Genomic DNA, 25,801 nt, shown 5'->3' with positions numbered 1-25,801 from the left:
GGTTATGATGTACTCCACTTCAGTATGCTTTATAGTATGCCAAGTATGCCAATGACTGCATTTAACAATGACATAAAGAAAATATGGCAGCACAACTTTCCATGTATAATCCGTCTTCATCAGATATCTGCCATGCTCTTTTGTGCCATGAAAAGGTAAATAAATTCGACCAAAGTAAGAAGCAGAAGCAATGTTCCCTCTCTCGACCTTTCACCATGGGATAAATAGTGCATGTAGTGGCTAATGGAAGGAACTAAGCCATGTATAGGTCTGATATAACCCTTTAGGCGGGGTTCACACACAGTATATTTCAGGCAGTATTTGGTCCTCATGTCAGGTCCTCATTGCAACCAAAACCAGGAGTGGATTGAAAACACAGAAAGGATCTGTTCACATAATGTTGTATGTGAGTGGATGGCCGCCATATAATGACAAATATTTGCTGGTATTTTAAAACAACCGCTGTTGTATTGAAATAATGGCCGTTATTTGCTGTTATATGGCGGCCATCCACTCAATTTCAACATTATGTGAACAGATCCTTTCTGTGTTTTCAATCCACTCCTGGTTTTGGTTGCTATGAGGACCTAACATGAGGACCAAATACTGCCTGAAATATACTGTGTGTGAACCCAGTCTTAAGATAAAATATATTATGTTATACATTGTTTGCTTATAGCTGTACTTAGATATTTCTTTCCCGTTCTTGAACTCTTAAAGGGGTACTCCAATATAAAGTAAAACAAAATAAATAAACATGCTGCAGAAGCATATAGCATTGCTTACCTTTTTTCCTATTTATGAAACCACCAAAAATATATTTGTTTTGAGGATCTTATTTCTCTATTTCATGGTTGTACTTCCTGTTTGAGCAGTTGCTCAGTACTACAACTCCCAAGATTCACTGCTTTCCCTCAGCTGTTTATCACACTCCTTACACTTTGCCTAATCCTAACCCACGGCACTCCTTTCAGTTACCCACCAAAACTGTTGCAGAACATCTTGTTACACTGTTAATTCTTGCACAAGTAGTGAGGTTGCAGCACCTGCTGCTTTTACTCCCTGACTGCTCTGCCTCATTTATGACAAGACAGCATGCTGTAACAAAGCCTTACTCTCTCTAAATGTCCCAACAATCATATATATGTCTGTATGTATGACAGGAAAATGTTTATATAGGCTGTAGGCACTGGTCAGAGAGATGGAGATAGAGCTCAGAGCAAGATCCAGCTTAGCCTCCTGTGACATGAGAGGATGATGAGAGTGAGGAGTCAAGGAGCAAGAGACATACATATTTTTTAGTTCTACTATTTTCCATTTCCTGTCAGGGGTGAAGCATGGAAAAGTCAGCAGTATTAGTGATAACCGTATTATTGAGTAATACATTTCTGCTGCAATCGGCATGTGTGAACATACCCTAAAACAGCTCTGAATCCTAATGATCCTCACAAGACCTCTGAAGCTATAGGTGGGCTATTTAATAATGCAAAAATCATTTTGTCTGGAATAGCCTTTTAAGCTCTATTCACTTCAATTTGATTGAGTTGCGAAACCCCACTGAAACTAGAGACTAGAGTGGTGTTGTCTCTGGTAGAAAGTGGCCATGTTTTCTAAGGCTAGATAACCCCTTTAAAGCAAATATACCATCAGGTACATTCCTTTTTTTAAACTGCAGCCTTGTTCCTATGCACAGCACCGGTCTGTTAACGAGCACCGGCCCAGTCTGAGACACTGAAGACGGGTTGGTCCGCCCCTCTATGACGCGGCTCCATTGATTCTAATGGAGACGCATCACAGAGGGGGTTTCCTCCCACTGAGGGCGGGCTTGCCTTCCTCAACTGCCTTAGTCATGTCGGTTCTTGGAAATAGAACGGTGCCTTGTGTAGGAACCGGGCCACGGTTTAAAAAAAGGACCACGGCACCGGCTTCCCCATGCTGGGGCCATTCTATTCATGTGCAACACTTAACATGATGTACCTGATGGTACATTTGCTTTAAAGGGGTTATACAGCATTAGTAAACATTGCCACTTTCTTCCAGACACAACACCACTCTTGTCTCCAGTTTCAGAACATTCGCTTCTTGAAAGTTATGAGTTGAGGCCTCCATGAGATAGACTTACTTCCCCAGTCCCTGGGAAAACAACTTGTGCCAGAAAGTTATACAGAATTGTAAATTACTTCTATTTAAAAATTTCAAGTCTTCCAGGACTTACCGGCTTGTTTATGTCCTGCAGGAAGTGATGTAGTCTTTCCAGTCTGACAAAGTACTCTCTGCTGCCAACTCTGTTTAGAGCAGCAGCAGATCCCCATATAAAATCTCTCCTGCTCTGGACAGTTCCTGTCACAGACAGAGGTTGCGGCAGAGAGCACTGTTTCAGTCTGGAAAGAATACATCACTTTCTCCAGGACATACAGCAGCTGATGAGTACTGGTAGACTGGATTTTTAAATAGAAGTAAATTACAAATCTGTAAAACTTTCTGTCACCAATTGATTTGGATTTTTTAGTCCATCATTCTGGCCTGCTTGCAGCAACCATAAGTGGTCAAAAAGCCAAAACTCTCATTGATGTTAATAGGAGTTGTGCAAAGAGCATATCACCACTAGCATATCACCTTTGCACAGTATGTTGCACTGGGCACTCCGTGTCCAAACCATTTATTGTAAACTTAGTGGTAAGGTGTGTCTGATTTTTCAGCTCATCCATTAAAAGGTCTCGGCTGAACTAGCAGAAACATTCCATTAAGAGTGATGCTTCTTCAGGCCCCTACCTCTATTGGTCAACATATTAGTAGAAAGGTAGACAAGTAGAGAGAAAATACTCACCCTGACAACCCCGCGGCCCAAGAGCATCTCCAAAATATCCTTCTGCACATTTATTACAATATTCTCCAGCCACACCTGGTTTACATATACGACATGCTCCTGTTTCACTGTCACAACAGCCTGGGGCTGAAAGGTCGAGGTTGTCATTGCATTGACATGGCTTGCATGATCCTCCCGGTAGTAATGGTTGACCAAAATAGCCATCAGCACATCTAAGGGACACAATAATTCAGTCAAGGAATTCATAAGGTAATGAGCAAATTAGACATCAGTATAATAAATGTTAATTCTTATGATAAGAAGCCACATTCAGATATGATTCAGCTGTATTACAATAATTTGTGACCAGGTGGTAACTATAAACCTAGCAATAACTAAACATACTACTATGTCCATACCAGACTTGTTGTTCAAGCCTAATGAAGGGTTGTTAACCAAAACGTTTTGGTACTACACAGGCGTGTTCTTGCACATGGAAAATCAAACACAAATGCAACAATTTTCTGTGACTTTATTCACACCCTAAGAAGCAGTATCAGCATGGAGTTCAGTTTATGGCCATGTCCACACATGGAAAAACACCAGAGGTTGCTTTTCACGGCTATATCAAACAATGGCCAATGTCTGTGATCTTTACCTGCCAATTTAATTGGAATGCGGGCACATTCAGGTGTGCCTGCACTCCAATTAGCTGTATCACACAATGTAAAGTAGGACCGGGAGCCGTACACATTTTGTGTGCAACCTATTTTGTGCGGCCGATAGTCAGTGAACAGCGGGCGCAAAATAGATATGTTACTTTTTTGTGCGACCACAGAGAACCAGGGGCATAGTGTTTACATTGTGTATACGCTACAGCCATGATTCCATGCAATCTAATGTAATGCCAAAGTGTCATTAATCAATAGCTATTGTTGCAATCTACACTATGTAAACAAGGCCTTAAACAGTACTGAGCAGTGTAAGCTGTGAATCAAGCATTGAAAAGATATTTATTACTGGCAGTAAATGAGTATACTGTCTTTACAGTTTCTATTTGCCTATAGCGCTCTACCTGCCGGCATTGTATCCTGCCACACCAGTAAAATGATAGGTACACTTTAAGTATTGTGTAGAGCATGCTATGTCCCAGGTGTCCTTCAGACAAGAGTGACAATCTGCTCGGCCAGTCATTGATTTGGCTTAGTAGGCTCTGATTGGCTCACTTATCTCTGGAATGACACCCCGCTCAGCCAATCACTGACTGACTGAGAAGGGACAGTCATGGCTAGAGATTGGCTGATCGAGATGTCACTTTTATGTCTCAAGAGTGACAGCCCGCTCAGCCAATCACTGGCCGCAGTGCTGTCTCTCTGTCAATGATTGGCTAAGTGGGATTTTGGCTGGGAGAAGGTTGTGCAGAATAGTAAGTATTGATGTTCATTAAAGGAGAAGTCCGGCCAAAATTAATTTTTGATATGTTGTTACTTATGAAAAGTTATACAAATTTCTAATGTACATTAATTATGGGAAATGCACATATACTGCTATTTCCCTTAATTTAGTAGATCAGGAAGTGTTAGAAATATCTCTGAAGAAGTGACGTCACGACCCAGGGTGTAATTCCTATGGAGTGTCCAGCAGGGGGCGCTCTCTATATAGAAGTCTATGGGACTTTATTGTTTCTATGGGTTTCTATGTAATGTAATGTAATGTAATGTAGTATACAGTGCTTTATTGAATGAATACATCTATGGAATACTTTGGGGAGCAAGTGTCCTTGCTCCCCAAAGTATTGCATAAATGTATGTATTCAATACATTCAATACACAGTAAGCCCGCCGATCCGCCGCATTTCCGCCGAAGATCCGCCGCATTTCCGCCGCATTCCCGCCGATCCGGACCATATACATTGAACTACAGCTCCCATCATCTGCTTCTAGTATGAACAGGTGATGGGAGCTGTAGTTGGGTAAGGGATATGACATGCCGCCGGGCGCAGGGGGGAGCCGCTCAGTACACAGGAGCGCTCCCCCCTCCTCCTCCTCCTTCCGTGATAACTTCCGCCTATACCAATGCTGACTCCCTGCCTGGCCGCCGCTCTCCGCTCTCCCCCCCATACATACCGGCTCCCGATGCATCCTGGTGTCCGCGCTGATGCCGGGAGCCGGTATATGAGAGCGGAGAGCGGCGGCCAGGCAGGGACTCAGCATTGGTATAGGCGGAAGTTATCCCGGAAGGAGGAGGAGGAGGGGGGAGCGCTCCTGTGTACTGAGCGGCTCCCCCCTGCGCCCGGCGGCATGTCATATCCCTTACCCAACTACAGCTCCCATCACCTGTTCATACTATAAGCAGATGATGGGAGCTGTAGTTCAATGTATATGGTCCGGATCGGCGGGAATGCGGCGGATCAGCGTGTGGCGGATCGGCGGGAATGCGGCGGAAATGCGGCGGATCGGCGGGCTTTCTGTGTATTGAATGTATTGAATGAATACATTTATGCAATACTTTGGGGAGCAAGGACACTTGCTCCCCAAAGTATTCCATAGATGTATTCATTCAATAAAGCACTGTACACTACATTACATTACATTACATTACATAGAAACCCATAGAAACAATAAAGTCCCATAGACTTCTATATAGAGAGCGCCCCCTGCTGGACACTCCATAGGAATTACACCCTGGGTCGTGACGTCACTTCTTCAGAGATATTTCTAACACTTCCTGATCTACTAAATTAAGGGAAATAGCAGTATATGTGCATTTCCCATAATTAATGTACATTAGAAATTTGTATAACTTTTCATAAGTAACAACATATCAAAAATTAATTTTGGCCGGACTTCTCCTTTAAAGTGTAACTGTCATGTTTTTTTTTTTTTTTACTTGCATAGATTAAGCGTTTTCAAATTAATTACTAATATACTTTATCAGCTTTTCTTGTCATCTAGTCCAATTAATCTTGACTTTTATCCTCCCCCCTAGCCTTTGTTATCTGCACAATCTTTCACAGCTTTTCAATAAAATCCGTCTTCACATTTTCTGCCTTTGTGAAGACGGATTCTCTCTGAGCACCTCCCTCAGAGCCTACGTGTGCGCTCCCGTGTAGAAGCCGATGCCCAGACTGTACAGGGACATAGGAGCTGTGTCATAGCTCCTACTACATAGAGAGAGGTGCTGCCGTCCGAATCAGAATCTTCACAAAAGATCTCCCTGCTCTTTGAAGCTGACAGCTCCCTCACAGCCCACTGCAGTGACTAGGAGAGGACGGACTGAGAGATAAGAATGTGATGATTACATGCCGGGAGTCTGGACAGCAAGAAAGGGGTTAACTGACCTGCCCTCCTCTCTTGCTGTCCAGACTCCCTGCATGTAATCATCACATTCTTATCTCTCAGTCCGTCCTCTCCTAGTCACTGCAGTGGGATGTGAGGGAGCTGTCAGCTTCAAAGAGCAGGGAGATCCTTATGTGAAGATTGAATGCCGACAGCCCAGCAAGGCTTCATCTTGTCTTCATCTCCACTTTCTCTTCTGCTGTGCAGCCCCTCCCCCTCCCCTATGCACGGATTGCATACACGGCAGCAGGAGAGAGCAGGGGTCACTGCAGAGGGATGGAGGTGGTGCTGCTGCTGCAGCTTCTCTGTGCAGATTTCTGCATCTTCATCTCTGTCACATGTGTGGATTTGTGTGGAAAGAGGGAGCCATACCAGGAGCTGATGCAGACCAGACCATTCCAGTGGAGGGGGATGGAGGAGGGGGCATTACTTTTCAGTAGTTGAGTGAAAGAACGGGTCCTGCTGCCCTTCTTTCATTACTATAGGAGTGTGCAGGACATCTGCAGCTGCAGCAAGACTAGCACTCCCATCATGGTATGAAAGTGAAAGCATGATGGGAGTGCTAGTCTTGCTACAGCTGCAGATACTATAGTTGGAGACAAACAATAATCAGAATTAGTGTTGTGGAAGTGCTGTATGTATAACAAACGTATTTTATTATATTAACCATAATGTCCACTATTTCTCTGCTGTACCATCTTCTAGCTTTTCTGGTGTGACTGTATTCGGCATAGGCTGTGCTATGAGAATGGGAGGGGGGGTGTCAGAGCTTGCAGTGCTCTGATTGGTCTGTCCTCTGTGCTCGCTCCCGGCTGGTTTGTGGTGGATTATGGGTAGTGAGGGAAGGCTGCGTGAGGCAGAAAGGAAGGGCAGACATCATCAAAGGAGGATCCCGCCCACCAGCCGAAATACAGGACAGTTACTGAGGTGGCAGCTGCAGCATGTACAGGGGATGAAAAAGGTACTAAACCAAATGATTTCAGCTAAATGACTGGATGTATGATTATACCTATGCATAATCTACTGTTTGGCTGGGGTGGTGTAATTTGGGCCTGGAAATGACAGTTACGCTTTAAGGCTTGGTTACACCAAAAATGTGTGAACCTGGCGAACTGAACTTTTGAAAACTTTACTCAGCTCTAGTATAAAGTGTTGTTTAAAATTTTTTTGTGGAAAAAGTAGTAAACAAAAAGGTAGGTACTAATAAGAAAGAAATACAGATGAAGATCATCACTACCCAAACCTTGTTTTCTTGAAAACAAAGTAGTGCAGTACTTTAAACAAAGTATTAATGTGGTAGTATCCGAAAGGCATGTATTCGGGGCTTTTGAAGGAATGTGTTGAATGAGTGTCGGACAATTGCTAAAGCTCTAATGTAGAAGCCAGTGAATTGCAGACAGTAAGAATATTAATGTTCCATGGTGATAAAGTACAGTGGATTCTGGAACATAATGCCTGAAGCTAAATTCCTAATTAACTCCCTGAAATATCTTGCATTTTGTTACAGTCGACTGGCAACATAGAATTTTTATTCAGTAAAAAGCTGGCAGATGCCATATATTTTACTGCAATATTTATTAGGCAAATACATATAATGTGTCGGAAACTCACCACAAGGACAAGCCAGATTAATTATAACACATCTCAATGAATTGTATCACATAAAATATATTCTGCTATCTGAGTAAGGGGAGTAAATTGATAAATTTAGGAGAAAAGTGTAATTCAAAATGCAATTACGAGGATTTCATATTAGGAGCTAGAACCTTTATACAACCTAGACGAAATCCTGAAATTATAATGACTGCACGGAAGAGATCTTTGCATTGGTTTATGCACAGGCTGAACAAAGAAGAACTCTGCGTGTTAGAATTTTTTTGCCTTGATTGCCATTTAATTTTTTTTTTATGTTACAAGAAGACTAAAGGCCGTATTACATGGGCCAATGTTGAGGAGGGAGCAAGCGCCGACCTGTCTGATCAATGCTCACTTCTTTCTTGTTTCCTGCTTTCTGACTGTGCTATTACACACATACAGACATCGAGTGGGGAAAAGTGTATGTGTGGCAGGGGGGGAGGGTGCTGGAAGCTGCGCGGTTGCCCGGGTGGAGGGGGAGTTTGTGCCGAGACCATCTTCAGATCGTCAGGGTTGCCTATAGCAGAGAGCGGCAGTGTGCTGCTTCTGTACCTATTGCATGGAATGATGTGCTGTGCTGATTGATTTGTTTCAGCATGTTGAATGATCATGATCCTGTCGGCTGATCGTGACCTTTCAACAAGCCCTATTACACCCCGCGATTATTGCCCGAAGCGGTCGGTAATTGATCAAGTACAGCTAATAATTGCTTGTAATAGGGCCTTTACACACTCAAAGTAAAAGAAAAACAAAATATAGCCGTAAAATAAGGAATAAATGTGGTAATTTTTAAAACTAATAATCTGCAGCTGCCTGTCATTAACCCCTTAAATGCGGAGATCTTTAACAATCGTGGTGTTTAAGATAGTTAATGACAGGACAATTACCTGTCACTGACTGATTAGGAGCCCTGTAGCCATGCTGCGGGGGTCACAATCGCTTGAACTGACGGACGGGGGTAAGCACTAACCTTTGTTCTGTCAGATCGGCCATCTATGTGTAGAGTCTGCTCTCAGATAGGCTCTATGCGCAGATCGAACAATGATCTATGCTGTGCTATGGCATATTATAGAATAGTATATGCACTGTAATGATTAAAAGTATTAAAAAACCCTTATAAACCCCCACGCCCCTAAATGAAAGTTTAAAATATCTCTGTGCCCATTATAAGGATAAAAATATGCAAAAAAAATTAAATAAATAAACATATTACATCATTTTATTTCAAAACGAGGCTGTCTTTCCACAAACAATGGCCATTGTTTGGGCTCAAATTGATGGCCACAGCTAAAGCTAAGTTTACACAGCATAAGGCTGGATTCACACTACGTATATTTCAGTCAGTATTGTGTTCCTCATATTGCAACCAAAACCAGGAGTGGATTGAAAACACAGAAAGGCTCTGTTAACACAATGTTGAAATTGAGTGGATGGCCGCCATATAACAGTAAATAACTGCCATTATTTCAATACAACAGCCGTTGTTTTAAAATAACAGCAAATATTTGCCATTAAATGGCGGCCATGATTGGTTGAGTGGCCTGTCAGTTGAGACAAGCCGCTGTGAAGCTGGAGCGCGCAGGCCCCGGGGAGAAGCTCAGAGGAAGAGGAGCCCTGCAACCTTGAAAGGTATGTATACTGTTTAAACAAAGGCTGCAAGGACATCAGTAAAGATGTCCCTGCTGCCCTTGTTAAGCGATTATCGGCCTGTGTAATAGGCCCAGTAAACGAGCGACGATCTACGCTCGTTTAGAGGTGTTATCAGGCCCCCATCGGCCCGTTTAATACCACCCTAAGGATAGACACAGATCTGTAGACATGGTGAGGGCATTGTACAGTGCAAGCAAGCATTACTGAAAAAAAAAGGGTGTTCTTATTTCTTATTTTTTGAAGACCTTTGTGTGATGATTCAGTCCCCCTCCCATGTCCCTAAATTATCTCTTAGAATGTGACTATAAAAATAAATGATATTAGTAAAGTACAGTGGAATATGATGGTGCTATACAAAAAATACTTTAGCTATAATTGTAAATGCAGATTACAAGCTAATAACGTTGTGCTATAAAATGGTGATTTATATGTGTGTGTCTTGACCTTCATGTTGTAGCTGTGGCAGCAATACACTGCTCCATACGCATAAGAAACTAGACTCGATGTCCAGTGGAGTTTTTCTGAATTAAAGAAACCGAATCCTACATAGTACTGATGTGAGCGGCTTCTAAAGTCATTAACATCACAGCCAGCCGCTTAGCTGGGGTATGATGACTGCTGAAGCAGACAGGAAAGAAATGACAGAAATAGAATACAGTAACAGGAAGAGGAGCAGCGGGTCTGATGAACGAGGACAGGTGACTGGCTGAATACTCATTCATATGGCTTGTCCATACCACACACAGTGACCTCACGGGAAAAAAACAACTATATATTTGCATAAATATCTTTTACATTGTAACAAAACAAAACAAAATTATATATGTATATATATAAAGTTTACCAATAGTACTAAAACAATGTGTTGACTTATTTAATAATATATCTTCTTTATAGGGCACAAAGCCCTCTTTAGTCTGGTTTGAAGCCCCAAATCCCCTAATTTCTTGTTGCTTATTCCCTATTAACCCCTTAAGGACACAGTGGATTTCTTTCAGCAAATTTTCAGCGTGTTTCTTTCAGCAAATATTGTATTTTGTAAGACCAAGCAAACAAAAACAAACACATTTTTGCCTTTTTTTGGGGGGGGGGGGATGGGGGGGATGGGAAGGGGGTTCAGATTTTACACAGTGCATTTTACAGTAAGGCAATGTTCCCACTATGTTTTTTCCTGGCCTTTATTTGATAGTCAAAACAATAGCCATTGTTTATGAGCAGGCTTAAATCATGGTAAATCTGGTGCAGGAGGAGGCCATACCTCCTCCCTGCCTTGAATTCCCTCATGACCCCAACCGCCCAGCAGGTAAGTGGGGGATATGGCTGGCGTATGCCAGGGAGAAGAGGAGTCAAATGCTAAATGTTCAGGTTTGAAAATGTTGCTGAACTCTAACTGTTTTTCCTCTCTGCTCAATACTAGTTATAACGCTATATACTGTGACATTTAAGGGGTTACTAATCACTAGTGCCCATCATTGACCGCAAATGCCGACTCCTGAGAGAAGCTAGTACACACTGACTATAAAGCGAGCTCAGCTCCTGAGCTCACTTTACAGAATTACAATAAAAACATCTACAGGTACGCGAAGGAAAGCTAAAGCTAAGTAGCCATGCCGTACATTAATTGATAGCAAATAATTGCCGTTATTTTAAAACAACTGCCATTGTTTTGAAATAATGGCTATTGTATTCCATTAAATGTCGGCCATCCACTCTATGTAACAGTATGTGAACATAGCCTTTCTGTGTTTTCAATCCACTCCTGGTTTTGGTTGTATTTGGTATTTGGTTATATTTTTAATGCTAAGTTTACACGGAGCGATAATTGGCCCGATCGTACGATTAACAATTTCGAAGTAACGATTTTTTTTTTTAAAAACGATCAGTGTTTAGATGGAACGATATATCGTACAGAAAATTTGTTTTGCGATCGCTTAAGCCTATCTCACACATAGGTAAAATCAGTGAACGACTGTTTACACGGAACGATTGGCGAATTGTTTGCGAACGACGATTTAAGAACATGTTAAAAGATCAAAATGAACGATTTATCGATTGTTCGCCGCATTTACATGTACGATTATCATTCGAATTCGATCGTTATCGCGAAAATTCGCCCGATAATCGCTCCGTGTAAACGTAGCATAACTTATGCTTATTATATTATCAACTCTGCAGCATACCAAGAGACAATGCTTTTTGTTATGTAACAATTCAGTTAGTATAATGTCATTGTGTGGTTACAGAGGTTTTAGTGCTGTGTGACAGGAGAGCTGACCATTCAATGTTAGCACCCTTAGGAAAAGACCAAATGTGGCCATATGTATAACGTTGATCTAAACATAGTAAAAAAGTATATTGCAAAACTGTGCGCAGTCACAGCCCCTGTTGATCTCTTTAAAGGGGAACTATGAGCAGGTTATACGAACTTGCTGATATGTCTCTGTTGCACAGGAGACACCAAGGAGAAAGGTATCTCTTTTACCTTCCCCCTCGGCACTGTTCCAGTGCAATTAGTCGATTGATCCACAGTCTGCTGAGACCGTTAGGAGCACTGCCTACCCCCACAGCGCCAATTTACCCGACCAGCCTGACCCTTTTTTAATGATAACGAATGAGGCGATTGGCGCTTCTAACGAAAAGTTCGAGAATACAAGCAGATTAGAAAAAAGACTATGGGGGAGATTTATTAAACTGGTTTAAAGTAGAATTGTCTTAGTTGCCCCTAGCAACCAATCAGATTAAACTTTTCATTTCTCACAGATGCTTTGAAAAATGAAAGGCGAAATCTGATTGGTTGCTAGGGGCAACCAAGACAATTCTACATTACACCAGTTTGATAAATCTCCCCCCATGTTCTAGTATCTGGTTCTAATCAGTAAAAACAAATCTAGGAGATCTATTCTCTTTAACCTCTTTAGGACCAAGTGATTTTTCATTTTTACATTTTTGTTAATTCCTTCTTAAATTCTAACACCTTAAAGGGAACCAATTAGTTTGGGCTGATATGGTTCCCTTGAGCATTGTATAAAGCACCTGGAGCGGCCCCGGCACGTACCAGCCGTGGCCGCAGCAGGTGCTTTATAACAGAGAAAATGACTTTTATTCCCCGGCTCGTGAATAGATACGAGCGGGGAAGTAGTCATGGTGGGCGGCTCCCCGCTTGTATCTAGTCACTGCGCTCTGCCTGTCAGCGCGCTTGGCGGGATGATTGACAGGCAGAGAGGCCAGTAACGGACCTCTCTGTCTGTCAATCATCCCCTCTGAGCACGCTGACAGGCAGAGCGCAGTGACTAGATACAAGCGGGGAGCCGCCCACCATGACTACTTCCCCGCTCGTATCTATTCATTTTCTCCGTTATAAAGCACCTGCTGCGACCGTGGCCGGCACGTGCCGGGGCCGCTCCAGGTGCTTTATACAATGCTCTGCTGGAATGCCTTACCCTTTTCCCCCCTTCTCCCCTTCCCAGCTTGATTGACACCTGGAAGCTGAGTTTCAAGCAGGGTCAGGTATGGGAGGGGGGGAGTAAGTAGGGGTTACAGCTTGCTGCACTTCAGGAGCTCAGGAAAGCCTCTTTTACCCTTCTTACTATATAATAAAAGCATTTTTCTATGTTCTGGAAGCACAGACAGGAATATGAAAGGTACCATATGTACCGGGCCCAAGCAGGTATCTAACAGTGTCAGCAGTTTGGAAATGAATTGCAGTTTACTGATTCCTTTTGAGCCTTGGCAGCTTCTGAAAATTTACTGACTTAAAGCACATGTACCACAAAGGTTATTAAAACTTTTTTTAAAATATCTGTTTAGCACCAGTGCAGAAATCCCAGTATCGCTTCCCGCCATCTGTGCTGGTTCCTTCAGATGAAAATCACCCCGCTCTATGCACTGGAGGAGGGTTCGGCATCCCCAATGCACCGATATCGCCTCCCATCATTTTCAGAGCTAAACATGATTTTGAAGGAGGTGTGTCACCAAGGGGAGGGGGCATAGGGTTTGCCTCCAGTGCATTGAGCCGCTCAATGTGCATATGAAGAAACTATTGCAGATGGCGGGAACCAGGTGACAGGTGCCGCCGACCAGGTGATATAATATATATATATATATATATATATAAATATATATATATATATATATATATCTCTTTAGTGATACATTCACTTCAAATTGATACTCCCCCACACTAACTTAATTTCATCAATTTACAGTGTCACCAAGACGGGGCCTCATAGCAGTTGGGTTCCATCTATCGGCTGGGGAGATGGCCCAAATACCATGAAGCCCCCACCTAGGAGACACTGTTCACTGATGAAATCAAGCGATTCTAGAGCAGAATGAAGACACAGACAAGTTTTATACAGGAATATATGAAATGTGCTGCATCTAAGTTTGTGGATGGTGGGGAGAACCGCACATACGAGTAAGGGAGTGACAATATCACTTTAAAACAAATGCAGTCGCTGATGTTTTTCCAAGTTTTTTTTACCATAGGGTTGAATTGTTACATTTATAAAAGTGAACCAGAAGAAGTTTGCAGAAGAAATCTGATCTGTGGAGACGTTTATTTCAGCTGTTGCTTTAGAGAGTTTATAGCTCTAAAGTTAGAATAGGCTTAAAATATACCACTTTAAAGCAAGATTTACTCAACTAGGAAACTACAGGCGACTGGCATAGATTCTAACTAGTATTATAAGAATATTGTTTCTATGTTTAAATTTATAAAAGAATACATTGAAATGACTGTCCAAGGTAGGGGGGTTGTCGTTTACTTTTATATACAAAACCCTGTCTATTCTAGAGGAAGGGAACACTTCCTTTAGGAGCAAGTGGAGATTGTCACAAAGCTATAAATCTGTTATTTCAGCACACATGCAATGAATACTGATCAATGCAGTGTCGATGATATTGTAAACATAAGGCAGAGCTGGAACTAATAAGAACTGCATCATGTGTGCACTGTAATACCCCTTCAGTTTACATAATGTATTATACTGTAGGTTCACTTGTTTGTATTATACATGTTTTATGTAAAACTGCACATGATGAATAGTGTTACAGGGCTTATCCAGTACTTAAAAAACATGGATGCTTTTTTTTCCAAAAACAGCATCACTCTTGTCATCAGTCTGTTTGCTCGGTTTTTAGTGAAATAAATGGTGCTAAATTTTAATAAGAGCAGGTGTGTTTTTCCAATCTAGTTGGTTTCACACATTGCAGTTTTTGAGCCAAAACCAGAAGTGGATTCAAAGTAATGGGTAAAATAAAGGAAGCACTTATATGTCTACTACATGCTGGATCACCTCCTGGCTTTGGCTCAAAAACTGCAGTGGCAGTTTTCCAAAAAACTGTTGTGTGTGAAACCAGCCTTAAATGACTGAGTACTGCTACATCTGACACTTATCACTGCTACATTTCACACTCAGCACTGCTACATACTGTATGGCAAACTTTACCTATATTATGTCTGTATGTATCTATTTCTATTATGTTCAGATCATCACCAAAAAGTTTTCTTCAGTATGGATATTTTGAGGCAAGAAAAAAAAAACACACTACCACATTGTTGTATATCAACTGGTCAAGAGTTAAAAAGATATGACTGAACTTACCGGTCACAACGCAGCCCTGTATATCCACGAGGACAGGCATCACAGACTAATCCACTGGTCGGGTCCAGGTGACATGTTGGACTGAAACTTTGTTGTTGACCAGAAATAAAACATGGAAAAATACATGAAAAGATTAGAAAAGTTAGCAGCATAGTTGCAGTTCTTCTTTAGAATTCATTAGTCTGTAAACATGGAGACCCAGGAAGACCCTTTTCGGCATTAGAGACGCACACATTTAGCTTTGGCTCCAGCCAATAGTCGCTGGAATGACTCTACTATTTCTGCCAACACTGAATATAGTACAGTGAGTGGCAGCATCCCAATGGCATGTTATGATGGGGCTTACTTTAGACTGTCACAGATCCTGTTCACTAGTGAATAGGCAGGAATGTACAGCTGTTTGTCTATGCCCCGGAGGCCATTGACAGAACATACTGTGTGTTACTATAGCACTGAGTTCTAATGGAAAGTGACAATAGTTTTAAAATATTTCTAACTATTAGAACAGTATTGATATGGACTAGTATAGAATAGGCATCTGCATCATTACATCATGGAATCTGCTAGATCTAGTTAAATATTCTTTCTTGAATTAATATTTATTTACTGTATATATGATATTATCTCACTGAAAGTAAGACCAGACTAGAGTATCTGTACGCAGCTCATAACTAAATCCCCAACTCTGTGTATTCTGCCATATATATTGAAAGGGACAAGTGAGGTCCCTATGCGGCAGCCTCAGAGATCTATACCAGCTGCAAGCTTACATTCCTGCTATGATTTAAAGTGTACCTGTCCTTATAACTTTCAGAATTTAAATCAGCAGGGAATGTGATATGAAGAATATTTGCAATTTACTTTCTTTTTTTTTCATCATGCTTTACAACAAAGCTATAATTACTTGTATCCATGTCCAATCTTCTGAGTGTACAAATGACCGGGACTTTATGTGTCTAGTCTCTTTTTTTTCAACCAGCACAAGACTAAAAAGCTGCCTTTTTTTGACACGCCTGAGGACAGCGCCAGGAGCGCTCTCACTGCCACAGCCACTGCGACATTGAAAGAGGCTCTGGATTGGGCCAAAACGTCCACTTGTCGCATACTGAAACATACCTTGATTAATGTCGTGAATACCTGGCTATGCCCTATTGCACGCTGTTAAATAAACGCATGAACACTTTTTCATACTACTAAAGAGTGCTCCAGATTTTCTTTATTATATACCTGCATTGCGAGATAGAGTACATAGGCTTGTAGCAACTTTGCTCTATCCAGATCAGTTCCTCTTCTTTCAGGATACTGTCCTGCCCTTTAAGAAGTGTTCATGTTGTGGGTTGGAGTGTTCTCTGACTTGTCCTCTCCTGAGTGGCTTAGCACTGCATACTAGGAATAGGTGTAGCTTTTAAAGAAAAAGTCTCTGTGTCTCCCATGTGCGTCTATCCACTACCACACACTAGACTACACTGGACTGACTGGAAGGGGGACCTGGTAAAGCCAGGGCCCAACTGGACTACAGCAGGGAGCGTCTTGCCCTGCGTCCTCTCTCCACCAAGACTTGGGTGAGACTCACTAAGTGTGGGTGTGCACTTCATCTCCCCATGTGACAACTTTCTACAGGAGGTGTAATGTCCCCTGTAAGTCGTGGAGAAGAAAGTGTAAAGAGAAAAGGAGAATAGAGATAGGTGAAGAAGAGAAGAGGGCTCTCATTGGTGCACAGATTATGACAAACAATAACCCCTTGTTCCCTACAGCTGCGCAATATACAAGTGCATATATAAATAACAGCGACATCTTATAGTATAAATTAGGTACTACTTCATTACTACATTTACTTGAAGTACAGACTTTTGCGAGGGGTGTAAAAAACTAATAACACCCAAGGTGGGACACCGCATGTACAGCTAGGAAAAATAGCTCACCTAAGGTACTGTAAGAGTATACAGTACATGAGAAGAAATGGGACCCTGCACTGGCAGCGCTTAATCTGAGCAAGATTGGAAACTTTCATGCTTTTCAAATCATGAGGTAACAGGTCATTCCCTGGCAGCTTCTTTACACCCCATCAAATTGATCGGGAAGATTGGGGAGAAATCACTAAAGGCCACCCAATGACTTGTTGTTCAGGCATAAAAAAGAGATGTCAGGTTCCCTTTAAAGGAATGCAAACCATCACTGGCCTAAAAATTCCCTTTAAAGAAAAATATAATAATAATAATAATAAAATATATATATATATATATATATATATATATATATATATATATATATATATATATAATATATATATAATTTTTCATCTTCTGAATAGAGCATGGCAGGAGGAGGGCAACTAGATGTTTGCTAAGGCTATGTTCGCACAACGTAAGAGACCGGCCGTTCTGTGACCCGGCCGCTTCCCGATACGGCCGGTCTCTGCCCGGATCATCCCGGCCGGTACTTAAGTATCTTGATGATCTTTCCTGTGGCAGGGTGTGCACCCGCATCAGAACCTCCCATTGCACATAATGAGGCTGGAGCCGCTCGCTTCATTGAGTGAACTGACAGGTCTTTCTGTGACATGTCAGTTTTTTGAGGCCCCGTACGGGATCCCGGACGGAGCATATATGATTTGTATACGCTCCGGCCGGGATCCCATAGAACAGGAGGCAATGTTCACAGGCGCAATATTCGATGGCAACAACGGCCGTACTTTTACTTAGTGTGAACAATGTTTGCAGTGCACCTGCAGCTGTCCTTTCTATTGGTAACGTAGGTCAGTGCTCCCTTTCAGCAATGTCTAAGAGTCGAACATACTGTAAATCCATTTGTGTTTGACAAGCACAATAATAAAAAAAATAAATGTTTGCTCTTCTTGGGTGGCATTTCCAGCTTCATTTATTATTCATAATCTTCTAGTTTAGTGTTTTTATTTGGATAAGAAAATGTAGAAATTATCAGATGCAAAAATGGGCACATGTTTTAGTCGCTTATCCAATCCATGTCTTCTATGATGTCAAGAAACATGGGAACTGATGCTCAGAATCAGAAGATTATTTTGAAGATAATATTTCTCATAGTAACACCATTGATTAGTAGCTTTTAGAGATGAGCGAACCGGGTTCGGCATTTGATTAGCTGGGGCTGCTGTACTTGGATAAAGCTCTAAGGTTGTCTGGAAAAGGTGTTCAGCAGCCACCGCTAATCAAATGCCGAAAGTTCGGGTTCGGATCGACTCGAGCATGCTCGAGGTTCGCTCATCTCTAGTAGCTTTGTCTTTCCTTTGTCTAAGAGCTTATTTTTACATTTATTCCAAGCTAGCGCCAAGCTATCATACTGCTCTATAAACAAAAATGAAAAAGTTATAGAGCTCAGAATTAGTGTTGAACGAGGGATAAAATGATCAAGTGCTTGTTACTTAAAATTAGCATTTTTCAATGCTCAAATGCTCAACTTGAGTGATGAACCCCATTGAAATCAAAGGGAGACTCAAGACACTGCTCTGCCTTCTAGGCAGAGCAGAGGGTGCCTCTTTAGACTATTAAATTTTTTGTTCTAATTTTTGTATATTTCGTCCCTTGAAGGGATGTTTAAATGAAATATGCAAATAGAACAAAAAAGCCATCAGTTATTGAAGGTGTATGGCAACCTTTACCCAAGCACCATGAGGTTAAGCACCCAATGCTTAATCGAGTACTATGCTCCACCAGGCAGGCTTGCCCTTCACTAGTCAGAATAAGTTGATTTAAAGCCTTGTTTCTTTTTCCTTAATTTTTTTTTTTTATTTCTTAAAGTTACTAAAACAGAACAAAAACTAAATGCCAACAGCCAAGCTCCCATGATGATGGTGCTTGAGTCCCGTACCACCATATTAACATATTGTAACCTCACTGTAAATAGGCATATGGGTTGGAATAATTTATAAGAATACCTTTGTCCCCATAAAATCAGTTGCATGTTAAAAACCTGACATGTCAAAGCATGTAGCATATGAGAGTATTTTTTTTATCTTTAATAAAGTTGCTTGGAAGAGACCTGTAAAGTGCTTAAAGAGGAACTATGTATCTTTCCTAAAGAGGTATGTCTCTTTCCTTCCTCCTTGGCACCATTCCGGTGCAGTCAGTCTTTTGCTCCATGTTCCGATGAGACCATTAGGAGCACACTGCCTGCCCTCATAGCACAGATCTGCCCCTTTCTAATGATAAAGAATGGAGCGGGCCAGCCAGGAGTGGGTCGGATCAGCAACAGGTTGTGCTCCTATCTCTCCCTAAAGACTAAATGCACCGGAATGGCGCAGAGAAGGAAGGTAGGACACATACCTTCCTCCTCAACATCTGTGCAGTAGGGACAGATCAGTAGGTCAAATTCCTCTAACCTGCTGATAGTTCCCCTTTAAAGTGTCCATTTTGTAGTTACATACATAGTAACATAGTTAATAAGGTTGAACGAAGACAAGAGTCCATCAGGTTCAACCTAGGGAAACCCTACTGTGTAAATCCAGGGGAAGGCAAAAACCCCTATGAGGCAGATGACAATTGCCCCATCACATGGAGAAAATTTCTTCCCGACTCCAATGACAATCAGAATAATCCCTGGATCAACTTATTACCAGAAATCTAATGCCCATAACTTACAGATTTGCCCTTTCTTTATTGCACACCTGTGTAAAAAAAAATTAGAAGTCTGTTATTATTGAATTATATTTACAGTAATAGCTTGGTGTTCGAACGCTTCTTAACTCAAACTCTTCGATCTTCAAATGAAAATTTAATCTAGAAATGAAACTTTGCTAGGTATTCTATCATTTTTGAGAGTGGGTTGTACCTGGTGAGTTTAGCACTGGTAAGGCTTCACTTACAGTACAGTATTGTATAAGACTGCTGGAGTGCATATACAGTACAGTAGTAGTACAAGCAGTGCACCACTATCTCCCATCCTTTACAGTGCTGGGGTAGCGATGAATTGTAGTGTAGTGATTACACTTGGCACTTTTCAATGTAAAAATGAGCATTGTAGGTAATTATTGGTGGCTGCTGGAACCAATTAAACACATTTATATTATATCCTATTGGAAGACACTGCTCGATTCTCAAACTGCCTGAACCAATTAAGTTCGAGAACAGAGGTATTATTGTATCTGCATTTAAGTCAATGTAATGACGACCGCCAAATACACATAGGAGGAGATTTATCACACTTGTGTAAAGTAGAATTGCCTTAGTTGCCCCTAGAAACCAGTCAGATTTGGTTGCTGGGGCAACTAAGATAATTCCACTTTACACCAGTTTGATAAATCTTCCCCATAGTGTATTGAATAACAGACGTCTTTTGACACTGATGCCAAATAATGTTCATGTTCTTTAAGCGCAGATTTGTTTAATTGTTTTTTTTGGGGGGGGGGAGTGGAAAAAATTTGTATTCTCCTGCATATTAGGAGAACTGAATTGTACAAGTAATACACTGATTTGTTCAGCATGTCTGCCACTAGTTTATTCTGACCTCATTTAAGGCAGATAAGTGACAGATTTCCTTTAAGGATTAACCAAATCTGTAGCTCAACCAGCTGCTCTTACAACCATAGACACATTTTGGCTGCCATCACAACAGGGCTGAGTTCATGGGGTGCTCTTTTTTTTATGCCTGAAGCTCATCCTTTTTATGCCTGAATTTCATCATTTTTCTCTTCATGAGCAAAAGTATAGGAAGTAAAGCACTGTACTATAATTATAAAATATTATGCACTTACTTGTTAGAAGCTATGCTCAGAGGGCAGGCACATTGCAAACAGTCCTCCTCAGTTCCATCAGTTGGATTTCCATAAAAGCCTGGCAGACAGTAATCACAGAATCGTCCATAGGTATTATGTTTGCAGTTCTAAAAGACAATGTTATTTAAGTAAATATTCTTTGTATGTTATGCAATATAATTGTCAAGATTATATTCTGTTTCTGTCCAATTTTTTTTTTTTTTTTTTTTTTTTATAAAGGCAAAGAAGTGACTGTTACTGCAGAGCGGTATTCATTGGAGCAGGATAACTGCCCCCAGTGAACCAAACTTTTTAATAATTAATGGATGCCTTAACCCGCCTGACTGTTACTGTAAAGGAATGATATGTGTGTATGTTTTCATTATATATATATATATATAAAATGATATATACTGTATTCAGTACTAATTCAAATAGCACAGAAGGTACAAGTGTATACTTATATAATTATGGAAATAACTTACACATGCCTGTGTATATTTCTATGCAGTTGTATGATTTGGTTAACCCCTTGATTTGCATTGAGGACAGAGCAAATTTATTTTAGCATTTTCATTTTTTCTTTTTTTTCTTCTTATTCACACATTTGCAAAATTTGTCAGCAATTGGGGATCTGTAATCAGTGCCGCAAAAAAAAGGGACTTGTCCTTATTTGGATGGTAATTGCAGCAAGGACACAATAGGGCCACTTTTGAGACTGAATGGCCGACATTGAATGGCAAACAACAGGCATTATTTCAAAACAGTGGTCGATGTCTTAACATAACAGCAATTATTTGCCATTAAATGGCGACCATCCACGCAATTTCAACAGTGTGTGAACAAATCCTTTTTGCGTTTTCAATCTACTCCTAGTTTTGGTTGCAAAACACTGACCAAAATAATGAGAAAAAATACTGTGTGGGAACATAGCCACAGGCTGTTCACACATTGTATTTTGGTCAGTAGTTTTGTCTGTATTTTGATCAGTATTTGCAGTCAAAACCAGGAGTGGTACTGACAGAGAAAATTATAACAGAAAGATTGGCACAGTTTTGTGTTTTCATTTCTTTCCTGTTTTTGGTTTAAAAAATACTGATGAAAATACTGTGTGAACATAGCCGTACATGTACTGCAGAACTAAAAAAAAAATATTTGTGTGGGGAAATTAAATTTTTTTTGCAACTTTGGGGTGATGGGGACTGTAATATCTACACTCTGCTAGTCATTAAAAAAGTATTATGTGACCTTTATTCTAAGGGTCAATACACTAACAACAATACCTAATATAGCTTTTATTTTACCCTTTCCCGCATAAGAACGTAACTACGTCCTAATGCAGGAGGGGCGGTTCAAGGGGGGGGGCACTGGGAAACCCCGCTCGGAACTGCCGCAATCGCCACACCCTCTAATTATACATTTAAATGCAGCTGTCAAAACTGACAGCTGCCTTAAAATGTATTATTTTCCTTTCCCTGGTGTCTAATGGGGGGATCTCCACCCTCACCCGCGATGCGATCGCGGAAGGGAGATCTTTTCTACTAAGGCGGTCGGGGCTCAGCGTCGCACTGATACTGATCACAGCTCGACAATCCAGGTGTCTGGTCTGCTGCAGACAAGAGATCTAATAGATCATTTATTAAGTGTACTGCAGTGATCTCTATGGGAGATCATTTCATTAATATTAAAAGTCCCCCAGGGAGACTAAAAGTTTAAAGCGCAACTATAATTTCAGTAGCCAAAAAATGAAATTCCTCAAATAAAAAGCCCTCGTCTTACCTTTTAAAAAGAGCCCTAAACTGCGTTGATAGCGTGTACGCTCGCTGAGATATCACCAGCTGTTTGGCTCAGAGGAATAAATGAATTTTTCTTCTGGCTGAGACAAAGTGGGTGTGGCCTATCCCTCATCTCCCTGGCTGCATCCTTCTATCCATTGAGCAGCACCTTAGCAGATGTATCACACATAGCAGGATTAGATAGAGCCCAGCATACAGTATCACTATGTTAGATTAGATACAGAGCCCCAGCAGATGGTATCACACACAGTGGGATTAGATACAGTCATCTGCTCTCATTACACTGTAGGATAATGTCAGCCATGGAGGTGGGGGCACCTGCTGCAGACATATGTACTATGGAAGGACTACAGCTGTGTTGTGCTGGGACTTGTAGTCCTCCCCTCAGTGACTCACCCACTCTCCCTCATGCAGCACATTGGAGTCATGGCTGGCATGTCCCTCCTTGTTGAAGCTCTGAGTACTTGTCCCTCCATCCAGCTCTTCCCCTGCGCTGCTCCTCACACACAACACCCTCAGCTCTGCTATATGATCTCTGTGAGGGGAGGGGGGAGAACGTGCTGCTAGGAGGGGGAGGAGGGTTTGTTTATGTTTCTCTCTGTGTGTCAGGGCTGTTATCTGATCCTCCTGTCAGAGTCCGTACACTCAGGACGGATCTGCAGGGAGGGGGCGTGTCCAGCAGGAATGCAGAAATAAGTCAGAGCCAGAGAGAGCTGTAAGGGCATAGTCAGCCTTATGTATTTAAAAAAACTGTTCATTTTAGGTTATTAATGTATATTGCAAAAAGTCTTATCATGACCTAAGCTAACTAAAACTGAATGGTCAAAATATTTTATAGTTGCGCTTTAAGTATAAAGTAAAAAAAAAAAGTGTTTTTATTAATAAAAAAAAAAAACCTCCCCTAATAAAAGTTTAAATCAATCCATAAATAAACATATTTGGTATCGCAGCGTGTGTAATCGCGAGAAATATTAAATATCACATTCCTGATCTCGCACGGTAAACAACGTAAGAGCTAAAACCCACCAAAGTGCAACATTTTTTGTCACATTAAATCCAGAAAAATTGTAATAAAAAGTGATCAAAAAGTCGCATATACGCAATCAAGGTACCGATAGAAGATCATGGCGCAAAAAATAACACCTCAGACAGCCCCATAGACCAAAGGATAAAAGCGTTATGAGGATGGGAATAGAGCAATTTAAAACACATTTAGTTGTATTTTTTTAAGTTTTAATTTTTTAAAAGCAGTCAGATAAAATTTATAGTTATATAAATTACATATCGTAGTAATCGTACTGATTTGAGGAACATACATAACATGTAAATTTTACTATAGAACGCAGGGCGTAAACATGAAACCACCCAAATAATTTTTTTCTATTTTCACAGCATATTGTATGGAAAATAAAATATTTACATTTTGAGGCTATGTTCACACGTTGTATGACACCACTTTGTATGTTCACGGAACGGCCGGTGGCAAAAAAAGATCATCCTGGCCAATACTGCAGTATTGGCCAGATGATCTTTAGTGCCATTGAATTCCCCGTTGCTCAGAATAGTGGCCGCAGAAAACTAATGTCAGTTTCTCGCAGTTTCTCGCAGGTCCAAAGTCAATTTTATTTTGAAATTATAATTTTGTGTTTTTACTTTGATGCCCATTTTTATCCCAACCGTGGGCTCCTTTTGGCTATGTTTATCACCAATCTCCTCAGGGCAGCTCATTTACAAGCAGGTTATAAATATTATACATTTTTTGTAAGAATAATAGCTAAAGCAGGAAAAATAAAAATCCTCTGAATAAGAAACCAACTTCAGCCTGGTTAATCTAGATGCTATATAACAGCAACATGGCAGACATCATGTGATAATGTAGACAGAGGCTATTTGTCCAGCAGTATGGCAATACTGTGCACTGTGCCACTGAGGGGGTGTTGGGTCTCACACCACAATGTTGTGGAAACTGGGGGGGGGGGAATGGCATTAAGGGGGCAATGTGGAAAGTACAGAGTGTGCAAATATAGATAGCAGAGCTGTATGTGTGTGTGTGTGTGTGTGTGTGTGTAACAGGCAGTGCTGTGGTGTCTGTGGTGTGTGTGTGTGTGTGTGTGTGTACATTAAAGGGCTGGTTACCTGCTCATACGGACATGAGCTCCTCGTCATACACATCCCCTCCGACAGCTTGCAGACTCTGGCTCCTCCCTTATCACATTGGCAGACATAACCACAGGTCCTTTAGCTCACACTGAGCAGGGTATCCCGTCCTGCAGCTGCCCTGGTGTTCTGTCTCTCAGCCATATCACAGTCCTCACAGGGAGAAGCAGGAGTCACAGGACACACAGGCTGCTGCAGCCATGGTTAGCAGCAAACAGTGAGGATACACAACACTCTGTGTGAGGTTGTGTATCCTCTACTGTTTGCTTCTTTTCACAAACCCTACTTCCAGGTTTGGGCTAGTGGAGGCCCCCTAGTGGTGGAGGCCCCGGGGCACGTGCCCCTGGTGCCCTCCCTTTAATCCGGCCCTGCTCCTTTTGACCTCCTTTAACATAGACTGCTATTCTTCACAGACTGTTGTAATACTATGTCCGGAGGTGTAGATGCTATATGTGTCTATTGTGGCTACCCTAAGGTTGTGGTGCAGGTTAAGCATGTTATGATATTGGACTGAATTTGAGAAATCAGTACTGTACTGTACTGAATCATGAGAAATTAGTCCTTGAATAAACTAAAGGTGATGTGCAAGAGTGGACAATTTCAGGAGAAACCAAATAAATAGTAAATCATATAATGCATGGTTTTAGTTGCTCCCCATATTGACTCATAACAGGACCACTCTCTATGATGTTTGTTCCCAACCAGGGTGAAATGGTACAATGGTCTGCCTTGAGAACTCGCCAGGGGTGTTGTGGCATTCTGGTGGACATGTTGCCTTTAAGCATCAATAGCTGTGGCAATAAAGCTTCTAGGGATACCCCACTTGCTGTAGTGTTCATCCCACTCACTGGAGCGCAGGATGAGTGGGCTGAGCATCATAGAGAGCAGAATGAAAGAGCAAGGCCTGTCAGCATCTTACTCCAACCCAAATACCTACTTACTTTACTGCTCATGACACCAAGCAGCAGAATTACTGCTATTTGGGATTATATAGGTGGGAAAAAAAGTTGTCCGTTTTTGTCTGACAGGTTCTGAAGAGATGAGTTAGCGCTGGAAGAAATCGTCATGGTGGTCTAGGTTACATGGAG

At 41.4% G+C, this 25,801-nt stretch overlaps 1 protein-coding gene across 5 annotated transcripts in view; it reads right to left on the bottom strand.

Annotated features, from left to right (window-relative positions):
• LAMA2 (laminin subunit alpha 2) overlaps positions 1 to 25,801 on the bottom strand; it is a 524,271-nt gene that overhangs the window by 229,763 nt on the left and 268,707 nt on the right. For all 5 annotated transcript variants that reach the window (XM_069974947.1, XM_069974948.1, XM_069974950.1 and 2 more), the window contains exons 17-19: positions 20,761 to 20,888; positions 15,036 to 15,122; positions 2,828 to 3,039 (exon numbers count right to left, since the gene is read on the bottom strand). In XM_069974947.1, the coding sequence (XP_069831048.1) occupies positions 2,828 to 3,039; positions 15,036 to 15,122; positions 20,761 to 20,888 (427 nt within the window). The remainder of the gene's footprint in view (positions 1 to 2,827; positions 3,040 to 15,035; positions 15,123 to 20,760; positions 20,889 to 25,801) is intronic.

The sequence above is a fragment of the Dendropsophus ebraccatus genome, chromosome 6 (genome assembly GCF_027789765.1).
Source record: "Dendropsophus ebraccatus isolate aDenEbr1 chromosome 6, aDenEbr1.pat, whole genome shotgun sequence".
Classification (NCBI taxonomy): Eukaryota; Metazoa; Chordata; class Amphibia; order Anura; family Hylidae; genus Dendropsophus; species Dendropsophus ebraccatus.
The sequence above is the reverse complement of the archived record's forward strand: the minus strand, read 5'-3'. Positions and strand labels throughout refer to the sequence as shown.